This window comes from Triticum dicoccoides, chromosome 5B, assembly GCF_002162155.2.
Source record: "Triticum dicoccoides isolate Atlit2015 ecotype Zavitan chromosome 5B, WEW_v2.0, whole genome shotgun sequence".
Classification (NCBI taxonomy): domain Eukaryota; kingdom Viridiplantae; phylum Streptophyta; class Magnoliopsida; order Poales; family Poaceae; genus Triticum; species Triticum dicoccoides.
Window position 1 is genome coordinate 704647287 of NC_041389.1, and position 12003 is coordinate 704659289.

At 43.0% G+C, this 12003-nt stretch overlaps 1 protein-coding gene across 1 annotated transcript; it reads right to left on the reverse strand.

Moving 5' to 3' along the window:
* Positions 1–6: 6 nt before the first annotated feature.
* Positions 7–7888, reverse strand: LOC119312809 (inner membrane protein PPF-1, chloroplastic-like). The gene is made up of 12 exons (XM_037588578.1): positions 7465–7888; positions 6174–6284; positions 5114–5188; positions 4514–4574; positions 4241–4314; positions 4051–4155; positions 3042–3149; positions 2478–2581; positions 1739–1957; positions 513–657; positions 347–427; positions 7–200 (listed from the first exon to the last, which is right to left on the reverse strand). Exons 1-12 carry the CDS (start codon positions 7813–7815, stop codon positions 90–92), a joined length of 1545 nt encoding a protein of 514 aa, XP_037444475.1. The 5' UTR covers positions 7816–7888; the 3' UTR covers positions 7–89.
* Between the last annotated feature and the right edge of the window lie 4115 nt (positions 7889–12003).

The following is a 12003-nucleotide window of genomic DNA, read 5'->3' on the forward strand; positions in this document are numbered from 1 at the left end:
GCCCGCATGGCGATTTTGCACAGCGGATACGTTGGAACCAATCGACGACGACGATGAATGCGTTAGATTCACCAGCCAGTCCGTGTTCACTATGCGTCTTTACCATCCTCATCTTGGCCTCTCAATCTATCGTCGGAGGGGGAAGCAGCGTTGCTTACTGAAGAATGGCTGTCGGTGTTGGTCGCTTCCTGAATTGTTCCCTGCACAGCAGGACGGCTTTGTTAGAATCTTTCGACCTACGATTGATTGAGTGCAGAGACAGAGAGAGAGAGAGAGAGAGATTCCTGTTTGTGAAACTCTCCAGTTTTTACAGACTAAAATATGCTCCCATGCAAGAAGAATATACCTCTTCCGTGTTTGTGTTTGGGGTTGCTTCGTGTGCATCATGGCTAAGTCCGCCATTCGGTTCATTTTCATGGGATTCCACCTGTTCAATATTTGACCCCCCAAAAAAAACATTTCAGTTTTCTGAAAGGAATGACACTATATTACCAATCAACAAATAAACTGACCTGCTCATCTTTGGTGCCTGGAGCAGAGCTGTCAAAATTCTGTTTCCCATCAATGGCAAAAGAGTCTATGCTTGCCTCTTCTGTTTGCTTTGCTTGTTCCACAAGTTGTTTTCTCCTTGACTCTTCTTCCATTAATTTCTTAAACCTGCCAATCATAATGCAATGCACAAAAACATATCACAATATGAAACATTTGCACCCTGTGCGAGTTAGTTAGCTAGCACAACAACAAAACAAAATAAAAACATTCATCCTTCAAGCAACACATGTCAAGCTGTGTTTTCTTCTTGCTGGGACTCTTCTACAGTTACAAAATTCGATGGTTTATCAGCTCTCGAAATTCTATATTTTATTTAGTCTGGTGGATACATTGGACTTATTTAGTAATGGCATGAATGATTGTCCCTTTTAAATGAGCAATATCAGAGCTAAAGTGGAACGGAACAGATAAAATGCAGTACTCAAAGCTCCTAATAATTAAAAGCACAATTGACATGATGAAAACATGATGCTTTTCGTTGGCACATTACACTAGCTGCAGCAAGCAAATGCAAGAGCGTAACTGAAAGTGATGCACTGTCCAAATACTTTGACTGGGCATGGGCAGGCAGGACAATATCGACGCTAACACATGTACCTACAGCCCAAGGACAAGAAGATGAAGTGTAGAGTGCTCATAGTTCATGCGAATGATTTACTGGACAGATACGTAGTCTCACATGATTTAATAGTGTCGATTGCTATATTCCAAGCATGACACTCGAAATTTTCAAATATATTCTTGAGGTTGATCCTAAATTTCCTGTTGTACGGCTTCAATATATCCAAAATTGAATTACATCTGTTTCCCCTTATTTCAGTTCCAGTTCGAAACAGTGAGTATTTCTTATTTTAAGTCCGATAATCACCAGCTAGACAAAATTGCACTCCCTCTGTCCAAAAAAGCTTGTCCCAAGCTTGTCCCTCAAATGGATGTATCTATCACAAACTTGCTGCTAGATACATCCATTTGAGGGACAAACTTTTTCGGACGGAGGAAGTAGAGTTTAGCCAGCTATATATATGGTCACTGAATTCTCATTTATCAAGATGCCAATTAAAATGCTTGCCAAACTTATTGCTGATGTGAGTTGTAAGGATCTTGCATCCAATGGTTGAGACCATGATGACATTAATGCTGAGATAGTACATGCATTGAGCAGCAATCTTAAGCAATATCGCATTACCTTCCACCGCGCTGCGGTTCGCTTGGTTTTGGCACTTGACTGGGCTGGGGTTTACCAGCTTTTGGGAAAACCTCACTCTTATCAGCAGGTTCATACTTTCCAACATTAGTTGATTCCTCTCTAGCAAGCTTGTCAATATATTCTTGGACAGGATTTTTGGCACCTCCAAGCTTTTGAAGCCACACTTGTTGTGCACTGCTAAGGACATTATTTGTAAGCCTGCAAGAAAGTACAACTAGTAAAAACCACTGAAGCCACAAAATGATACAGAAAGCTGGCTAGGTCTGATGGAATGTTCACGTATGTCAACCTGAAACTGAGGAATGAAACAATCATGCTATAAGACAAAACGAAGATGTTTGAAGCAAATCAAAGCATGAGGCAGACTAAGGCATAGCCTAGTGGTAGGAAGGGGCTGATGCCTTCCCACCCACCAAGGTTCAAGGCACGGTACTTGCAATTTGGGTTTGTTGCACCAATTATACTGTAGGGGGTTCTCTTACAGTCTTCCTCTCAAAAAAAAAAATCAAAGCATGAGAACTTGATCTCGATTATGTAGTATGCTGGGCTGCTGGCACAACCAGCATAGGTACATAAATATAAATATGGGAAATGCTCCAATGAGCATATGAGCACCTGCTCTACTTATAGGAAGTTATGTTAAAGCCTTTATTTCAATGAACAATCGAACATGTTTTTTGTATAACAAACAGTTGAAATTTCTACAGTATGTACTCACCAATATAGACTCAATCCAGAAGGAACGGAAAGAGCAAAATAACCAATTAGCAAAGGCAGGAACTTCACTGCAGCTTGTGCACCTTGCTGGCTAGGATCATTGCTCTGCAATGACATGGACAACAGTAAGCTCAAGTAAAGACAAACCTCATGGGGTGCCAGTTACATTGGCATCATACAGCAAAGGAGGTGTATGTCCTTAATCTTTGTGTGTTTCTTTCTCAGTGCCCCAAACGTTTTCCTCTAAAGAGTAAACAATTAACAGAGTTCAGAAAAGCTACAACTATACTGCTTTACACGTCTTTACAGGTTACTTAGAGGAAAGCAGAGAAAGACAGTCTTCTGTGGATATTTAAATAATCATGATTCATGACTTATTCAACTAGAAATAATGAAGCCAATCAGCAGCATTGTATTGCATGTATTCATTTTGAGTTCCATAATCCATATAGAAACAATCCAGCTGATAAGAAAATTTCCATACTAGTACCGAGGACCAAAAATAATGCCCTAAAAAGAGTATAATACAATACAGTAGATAGGTTCAGCACTTGGCAACACAAACCTGTGATGATTGCATTATCTGAGCAGATACATATTGCGAAATAACCAGAAGAATTGGTAGAACAAGGTACGCTATAGTGTCCGACCAACCAAGTGGTGGATGTCCGTCCTACAACATTATCAATTATATCAGCGTCAAAGAAATAAGGAGAAAACTCCATAAACTTCCAGGTAACCATAGAAATTTCTAGGAGCAGAATTGTACTAGATGTGCTTGCTTTTAAAACCATGATTTTGAAGTGCCTAGAGATTATCCACCACACAGGCAACCATAATCTTCTAATGTAAAAAAGTAAGAAGGGTGTGTTTGGTTGCATTCTCATCTCAGCATAGTTGTTCCCTTTCCGTGCATGCTCATCTCAGCACCCCTCTTCACGCATGCTCTTCTCATGCATGCTCCCAGTGTATTTGTGTTAAGCTAGTGTGGACTCAAGCACCCTTCATACACTCTACCAAACACCCAAAAGTGGGTCGAGAAGGGAACTTTTGCTCTCATGCACTCTTCGTACACCCTACCAAACACACCCGAAATGTCTACCAAAGGTAATGCAACTTATCATCGCAGAGGACCTTCCATCAATGTTCATGGACAATGCAACTATGTTGACAACACAGTTGCTGTAGTGCTTACAAAGCCAACAAGTGAACACAACATACGTGTACACATATCTGTCTTTTTTGGACAGCTAGGTACAGTGGGGAAAGTTATATCTAAGCAAGATCACCATTTTTTCTGACAAGAAAAATGTGAACAAGGAGAAGGCATTTTTTATGAAACACAACAATGTTGAAATGAAATAATTTAGCAACATGGAGAGGAATCAACATGGTCCTAAACACTAAAAGTTGCATCTAACTCAGCGGTGGAGGCTAAACTGCTTGCTATGTGATTAGTAAGTGTGACCGTGCTGATGCACAAACATAATGGTATGAGTAGGACGTTACTTGGCCTTATAATTAAGGATCAAAGCCAGGATATAGCATGAAGTTATCGAGTTCGATATGATTACCGTAAACGGAAAAAGCCAGGATATTCCTTGGCCACTTTCTCGAGCAGCAATTGTTGTTGGACCAGCCAAAGAAGGTATCCAAAAAAAGCCTTCTGTAAGAAGTCCCTTTTTAATGTAGACACATTAGGTAATATCGATGTTTAGTGTTCAGCAGAAAGAATGACAAAAAAGAACATTTAATCATATCAACCTCATTAGCTACATTGGAGAGAGCTTTGTATAGACCAATCCAGACTGGTATTGTTACAAGAGTAGGCAAGCACCCTGGTGCAAAAAAAATGCCAAAGGAAACTGCACGTCATTAACTAAACAAGAAAATACCTCAATAGAAACGGTAGCAAACTAGCAACGGATCAAGAAAATGTGAGACCCAATTAAATTGAAGTCTTACTATGCATTGAGCTTTGAGGGGCTCACATTGAGCCCCTGGTAGGAAAATACTAAGCATAGTGTGTATAACTACCTGCAAGTGGATCAACGCCAGACAACTTATATAAATGGGCAGTTTCGAGTTGTATCCTTTCCTGGAAAGATAAATAAATAACTTACAGACAGTAGTGATTTCAGTAGTATTCCAAATACATTGGTAATGATCTATAGTGTACTATGTAAATCCATTCCACTTTATAACCCAAGTGCCAAGTGAGTTATTTTAGTTGATCATTTGTTTACATGCATTTTATCTGATATATGCACTTGGAGGAATGAGCACCTTTTTTAAAGACATTTTGGATAATATCTCAATTAGCTGCATGTCTTAAAATTTAAAAATGTACTTTGAAATGAGCTAACCCTACATTAATTCAATCATGTGGCTTTCCCACAGAACATCTTAACAGCTCTGAGGAAATACATAATAAACTATATGAAAAATATGTCTTTCACTTGATGTAGACCTTAATGCATATTGCATTTATTTTTGCCCCTACTCAATTGATGACAAAAGGTTGACAGGTTATCATATCATCGGTCCACTGTGTGCATTGAAGAATATAATTTAAGAATATGTGCAACATTCCAATAAAGGAACACATGCGGAAGTTTATATGTAAAACATAAATACCTGATCCCCAGCATGTCGTTCTTGAATAGCCTTCACTTGAGGTTGAAGCGACCTCATTGCAAGTGCAGATTCGACCTAGATGGAACAAAAAAACGAGTTTCATTATTGGATACAAGAATATCAGAAAACATTTAAGCACTTCTTTAGCATCAAACAACAATATAAGTAATGTAAGTAATTTAAAGAAAACTGTGGAGCTCTTGTAATTAGATGATGCCATTTGGGAAAGCTTAGAAATTAAACGAGCCTGTTTGGTAATGAAAACAATGGTACTAAGACACGATGAGTACGAATCTTGACCCTTCTAAATACAAGGAGGTGCACAGGTGGTCATGAGTGCATGATTCACCAAAAGTAATAGGCATAAAAACTGCAAATTAAAAGCTCCATGCAGGACTGTGACAGGGTGTGATACATCCTCATTTAACACTAGTAGTAGGTAATGCTTGAATGCAAAATTAAACTCAGAAGACTTTAATGTCATCAATTGTTTACGGCCAGAAGTTCCTCCCAGGGCCAGCTGAAACACACGTGATTCACATTGTTGTTGTAAAACAGACCCCACAATAAAGTTGTTGCCAGGTAGTACTGGGCTACTGGTACAATCAATCAATTGATGTATTAATTACTGGTTCAGCTGGGAAGGACCTGCAAGGAACCACCATGTCACCATCTACTAGGATATGCTTGAAGGTACAACCAGTAGATAGATAAGATAAAAGGCTCTCAAAATGCTGGATATGCATCGTGTATTGCTGAATATCAAGATTGTCTTGTTAAGCTGTGGATCACAATGTTTCCAAAGTTCAGTCATGGTAAATGGCATCGTTTCCCAATAAATGCTGAGTGGAATTGCAGACATATCACAAATTCATAATGCTTCTTAGAAAGAACTCCCACAATGCACAGTTTCACACTTCTATGCAGTTATCATTTTTAATCATGTCACGACAAAATAGTGAGCATACTTCACCGGCTTTATTTGAATAACATTTACTGCAATCTAAATTCAAAATATCCCATTAAGTTCTGGCTGTAGCAACACGGGAGAGAGATTTACCTGCTTCTTTGTAAGAGGAAAGGTGGCCCCCTTAATCAGAACCGTTAGGAGGATGATCGCGAAACCATATGGATAAGGAACATGAAGAGTCGAAAGACCATCTTTCAGAACCTGCCAATGGGAAAAAGATACATATCAATCACATAATATATTTGAGGTTTCGGACATGATATCAACACATAACGAAGGGGGGTTATACTGTACACAAATGTGAACACATACAGTTATACCAACAGGTTTTTAACAGTAATGTTCATTTGTATGATGACATACTCAAAATGGAGGAAAGCAGAGAACAAACAGGAAAACACAGGTTCTCTCTTCATCCCCTCTCCGAGCCTAGTGAAAAGCTAGGCCTCATTCATTTTCAAACCTACCATCATCTGTGTGTATTGGAAATAACAATAGAAGAAATCAGGGCATGTTCGTGTACCCAAAATCGGAACCATGCAAAATTACACATTATTCCTGACAGCAAGTAGTCCATTTCCCCAAAGAACAAAATATAGGCCAAGCTGCAGAAACTATATTAATAACGAACAACATCGCTCTTCAAGTGAACACAATTCATCGCCGTTTTGTCTTCCTAACCAGCAGCGCCTATGATAATTCCTTATCAACAAACATACTTTGGGCACAGATGTCAGGAAAGCCATTTCCTCTTCTGAAAAGTCAATGAGGCTGTTGCAGCAGTTTCAAGAAAATGAAACCAGCCCTTGCGAGATCCTATGAGGCCGCATATGTCAGCAATTTCCTTCTACAATTCTGGTGTGCTAATAAAGCATATACCGGCAGGGCATGCTGAATCTTATCCTCCTACCTGTATATTTCTCCCTAGTTAGCTATGATTGAGCGTGCTGAGAAATTTCAGCGCTCCCTTGTAACAGCAACCCAACGGCCCCTGAATCGGAGTTGTCCGGCGAATCGCTTTCAGGGGGCTGAAAAATCTAGGCAATTAGATTACCCGAAAAACAGTGGCGCTGATTTTTCAGCGCAGAAGGGTTGTACAGCTACATTTGAGCAGGCTGAGAAATTTCAGCGCTCCCTGTACCAACACCAACCTTACGGCCAGCTCAGGAATCTAGGCGACTAGATTCCACTGTTTCCCGAAAAACAGGGGCGCGGAATTTTCAGCGCGGAAAGGAAGTGCAGCAAGCAGGGCATGACACGCCACGGGCGCGGAAATGGCAGTGTCCTCGGAGCAGAAGAAATGGCCGTCATCACAGTCACACGGCACGCAACCGTGGTGGTCGAACGAACGAGCGGTGGGGAGGAGGTAAGGCGGGCGCACCTTGAGCACGGTCTCCAAGGAGCCGGTGATCCCGGCGAACCAGTCCCCGGCGGCCGCGGCCTCCTTGGCCCCGCCCTCGGCCGCCGCGACCCCCGGGGCGGCCGCCACCGCGGCGTCGGCGACGGTGTAGAGGAACGCCTCGACGCGGCTGAATAGCTGGCCGACGTCCTCGATCCCTCCGCCCCCTCCTCCCCACCCGAGCGCCGCGACGGCCCGGCCCCGGCGCCGCGCGGGGAGAGGGAAGCGGGGTAGGGCTAGCATGGACGGCGAGGCCCGCGGCGGCGGCGGCGGCAGGGCGAGCAGGGCCTGCGGGTGGCGCGGGAGGAGGAGGTGGAGGCTCGGGGCCGCCATTGGAGAGCAGGGGAGGAGGGAAGGAGGGAGGCGGTGGCCGGCGGCTGGGCTCTCTGGTCGGAGCGGCGGCGGCTGAGTGAGTTGGACTTTGTGTAGAGAGCGATCGGGCTTGGAGGGGGAGCAGTTGGGTACGGAAGTTATACGCACGTGGGCCGGCGCTACCTCAGGTGTGGGCCCCGCGCACGGAATCCAGGGTGGGCTGGGCCTACTGCCTCAGATGTGGGCCTGCACCATTTACCACACGTTGCTCGTGCAACGCCTCCTCATTCAGTCATGCTTTTTTTCTAAAAAAATATTACATTCAGCCCTTGTCTTCTCTTCCCCTAAAAAAAGCCCTTGTCTACTCTTCCCGTAAAAAAAAACCTTGTCTTCCAAAAATCCAATTTGGTGCCCAGGCTCATCTGCACCCGGTCAGAAAAAAATCAAAACAAATACTAAAAAAATCCAATTTTTTTTGTTTGATAGAAAATTGTATGCATGAGGTTAGCTCGAAATTTCAAGTTATTTGGACATCTGAGCAGCTCTCAGTAAAAAAAATCGGGTTAGAACAGTGTGTGAACAGTAAACTTTTTTACGGACCCTGAATTTGTCTTTTTTGCAGAGAGTTGCTCAGATATCCAAATGAGGTGAGATTTAGAGTGCACCTCACGCATAGACTTATATATGACACAAAAATATTGGAATTTATTCTTTTGTTTTTTTTCGTCTGAGGGGGTGCAGATGTTCAAATAACTTATATACCACCGCACTCCTTGTCTTCTCTTCAGTTGTATGTGCATTTTGTGTTAAAAAAAGTTGTATGTGCATTTTGGTACCGACTCACTTAGTTAGTGAACAAAAAGACAGCCCTGTTTTTTTCCCTAAAAAAAGTGCATTTTGGTTCTATGTTGTATGTGCATTTTTCTTAAAACATCTTCCAAAGCCCATTATCCACGCATCAAGTTTATTGAGTCATATTTAGCAGAGGTACAGTCGCTCGAGCGGCCGGCTGCTTCTGCACCTAGACCTACCCTCGACACCCGGTGGTTGTCGCCCCAACCAGGACATGCAAAATTAATGTGGATGGTGCTTTTGCTTGTCTTGATACTAAAGGTGCGGCCGTGGCTCTCTATAGGGATGCGAATGGAGGGAAATGCCCTTTGATTCTTGGGTGTATATGCATCTTATATGTTTTTTATAATTACAAAAAAATCAAAAAAATGAAAGTTTTTTTACAAGAAACTTGTATTTCTTTTGCACTAGTATATAAATTTTCACGAATAGAAAACAGCATTGACTTCAGGACAAAAAAACAAATTTTATTTGCTATTATAGCTCACTATTCACACTATTTTACTGAATATTTTTTTCTTTTTTTAAAATAAGTCAATGATATTTTTTTCTTTTGGTGAACCTTTTTTACCAGTACAATGGAAAGTCAAGTTTATTTCAAATATATTTTCAGAATTTGTTGACTATTTATTTAATTACTATTTTTTCATATAGGTGTATATATACTCATAGACCAAAAGTTCCCCTCCTGTGAATGGAGCATATGTTGGTGCATCGGCTATTGTTGTCAATAACAACACTGACTCACCATGTCTACAAGCTCTGGCGTGCCAAGAAGGAGTAGCTCTTGCTGAGGATCATAACCTTAAAAACATTATGGTCGCTTCGGATTGCTTATTGGTGGTGAAAGATATTGAGCAGTGATCTAGCGATGTAACCATGAAGGAGATCAAGGAGTGGAAGACTTCTCTTGACAGTTGCCTTTTTGGTTCATTAATGTAGGTATTTTAATTTTGAAGTTCAAAACCTTGCAGCACCGGTGGCGGTGGGAAGTCGAGGAAACATTTTGGGTAGCGGGAAAGCGCCAGACTGGAGGGGTGGGAGCACGCCGACGTGGAGCGGTGGGAGTGGGGGATTTTTACTCTAGCGGGGCGCACCCGAGTAAATTTAAGGATACAAAGTAAATTTTTCCTCCTTTAACACTTTTAAGAGACCAGTTAGGTGCACACTATAGGAATTCTAAAAAGAGAAGGCGCACGTTATAGGAGAAAAGGTGGAATTTTACTCCTCCAACCGAAAAGGTGGAACTTTTTTTGAAATTTAGGAATATTTTTAGAATTTTCTGAACATTTTTTTACAATTCATAAACATATGTTCATACTCACAAACATTTTTTTGAATATGCAAAGTTTTTTCAAAATCATGAATTTTTATTTCCCAAACATTTTTTTCAAAATCGTGAATATTTCTTTAATATGCAAATATTTTTTGAATCCGCAAACATAGTATGTTTCCCAAACATTTTTCAGAATCATGATTTTTTTAATTGACAAACATTTTATGATTTCTTGACCTTTTCAAAACTCGATTTTTGTTAAATCCTGAGTTATTTGAAAGAAGGAAAAAATAACAGAAAAGGAAAAAAAGAATGAAATGAAACAAATCTGGGGGTGTCCCGCCCCAAACATGGTGCGCGTTCCACGTCGCGCATTGCGCGAAATAGGAGGTCCCTTAGTCGTATGTGCATTTTGGTTGTATGTTGTATGTGCATTTTCTTGATACGTTGTGTTTTTTCTTAAAACATCTTCCAAAGCCCATTATCCATCAGTTTATTGAGTCATAGTTAGCAGACCTACAGCCGTTGTAATGGTCGGCTGCTTCTGCACCTGGACCTACCCTCAACACCCGTCAGCGGTTGTTGTCGCCCCAATCGGAACATGCAAAAAATAATGTGGATGGTTGTTGGGGATATAACTTGTATTGTAAGTAAGGGAAAGGAAGAAACCGAGCCGGACACTTGTATGAGCCGGCCTCGGGATTCTGTAGACCGGCCGGGCGTCAACCTATGTATATAAAGGGACGACCCGGCGGCGGTTCAGGGACAAGAAACAACAGCTAGAGAGATAGGTAAAGAGGATTCGCTCCCTGCTCATCAAGATCAATCAATCTCACAACAACTGGATCGTAGGCTTTTACCTTCACCGCAAGGGGCCGAACCAGTATAAACTTTCCATGTCCTTTGTTCCGGTTTAATCCCTTTAAGCTAATCTCGTTGCGATGGCTCCACGACTAAGTCCTCTCTCTAGGACATCTGACGTGTTAATTCCACGGCAGTTGGCGCCCACCGTGGGGCTATCGCATGATGATTTCGAGTTCTTAAAGGGCAACTTTGAAGGACTCAAGGGACACGCGGTTGGCCGGATGACCAAGAGTCGTCGCGGCAAGCTCTACATCGACGACGCAGGATGGGTCCCCGAGGCCGGCTCAATTGAGTACGAGTACCGGGTCCCCTTTGGTGGAATTCCCGTTTTCATCGGCAAGATCGGCGAACCGGGCCCTGAGGCGGACATCTTCACCGACCTCGTCGAGACGGCTCAGCGTGCGAGCCCTGCCCGGGTTCAGCCTGCCATGAAGCGTGCGTTCGTAGGATTCATCCATGGTGCGGGATCTGAACCGGTGTCCGACGGTGAGACATCCATCTACTCAGATGGTGAATCATCCACTGGTGAAACCGAGTCGCTGTACCAATTGCAAGACGGCCAGATTGGGGGCTATTCCGATGGCGACAGTATTCCGGACCCCTTTGGACCGCCGAACCGGGTTGCAATCTTCATGGCCGGTACGCAACCCACCTTGCAATCTTCATCTGCAGCAGCGGTGATTTCTGGATCGGCAGCCGGGGCAGGAGGCCCTGCGCGTCGGCCGGCTCAAGTTCTTGCCGGTTTGTTGGATGCTTTGACGACATTGTTGACCACGACAGTCACCCCGGAGACCCAAGATCAGCATAATGCGGAGGTTACAAAGCCGAGGGACCAAATAACTCAGGCCAAAGAGGACTTGGTGGCTGAGGAAGCCAGGATGACTGAAGAGCGGGCCGCTTTAGATGCACAGTCACAGCAGATCCAGGTGCAGAATTACCGACTTATGTTGGATCAGAACGCGTCCAACGAAGTACTGCGGAGGAAGTACCGGTCTCGTCTGCCGCCGGTTTATGAAGGAATGAATCTCTTCAATACGCCAGGAGCCGGGCCAAGTAATCCGGCAGCAGTAAACCGGACTGAGGCACCCGTGACTGGAGCTCCGGATCAGCCACGGGTGATGGACCCGCCTCGACGGACGGATAACCCGCTGCAATACGTACCAACGCTGCCAGGTCATTTCTCTAGCCCTTTGGATAACATGATTGCCGCGGCGTCT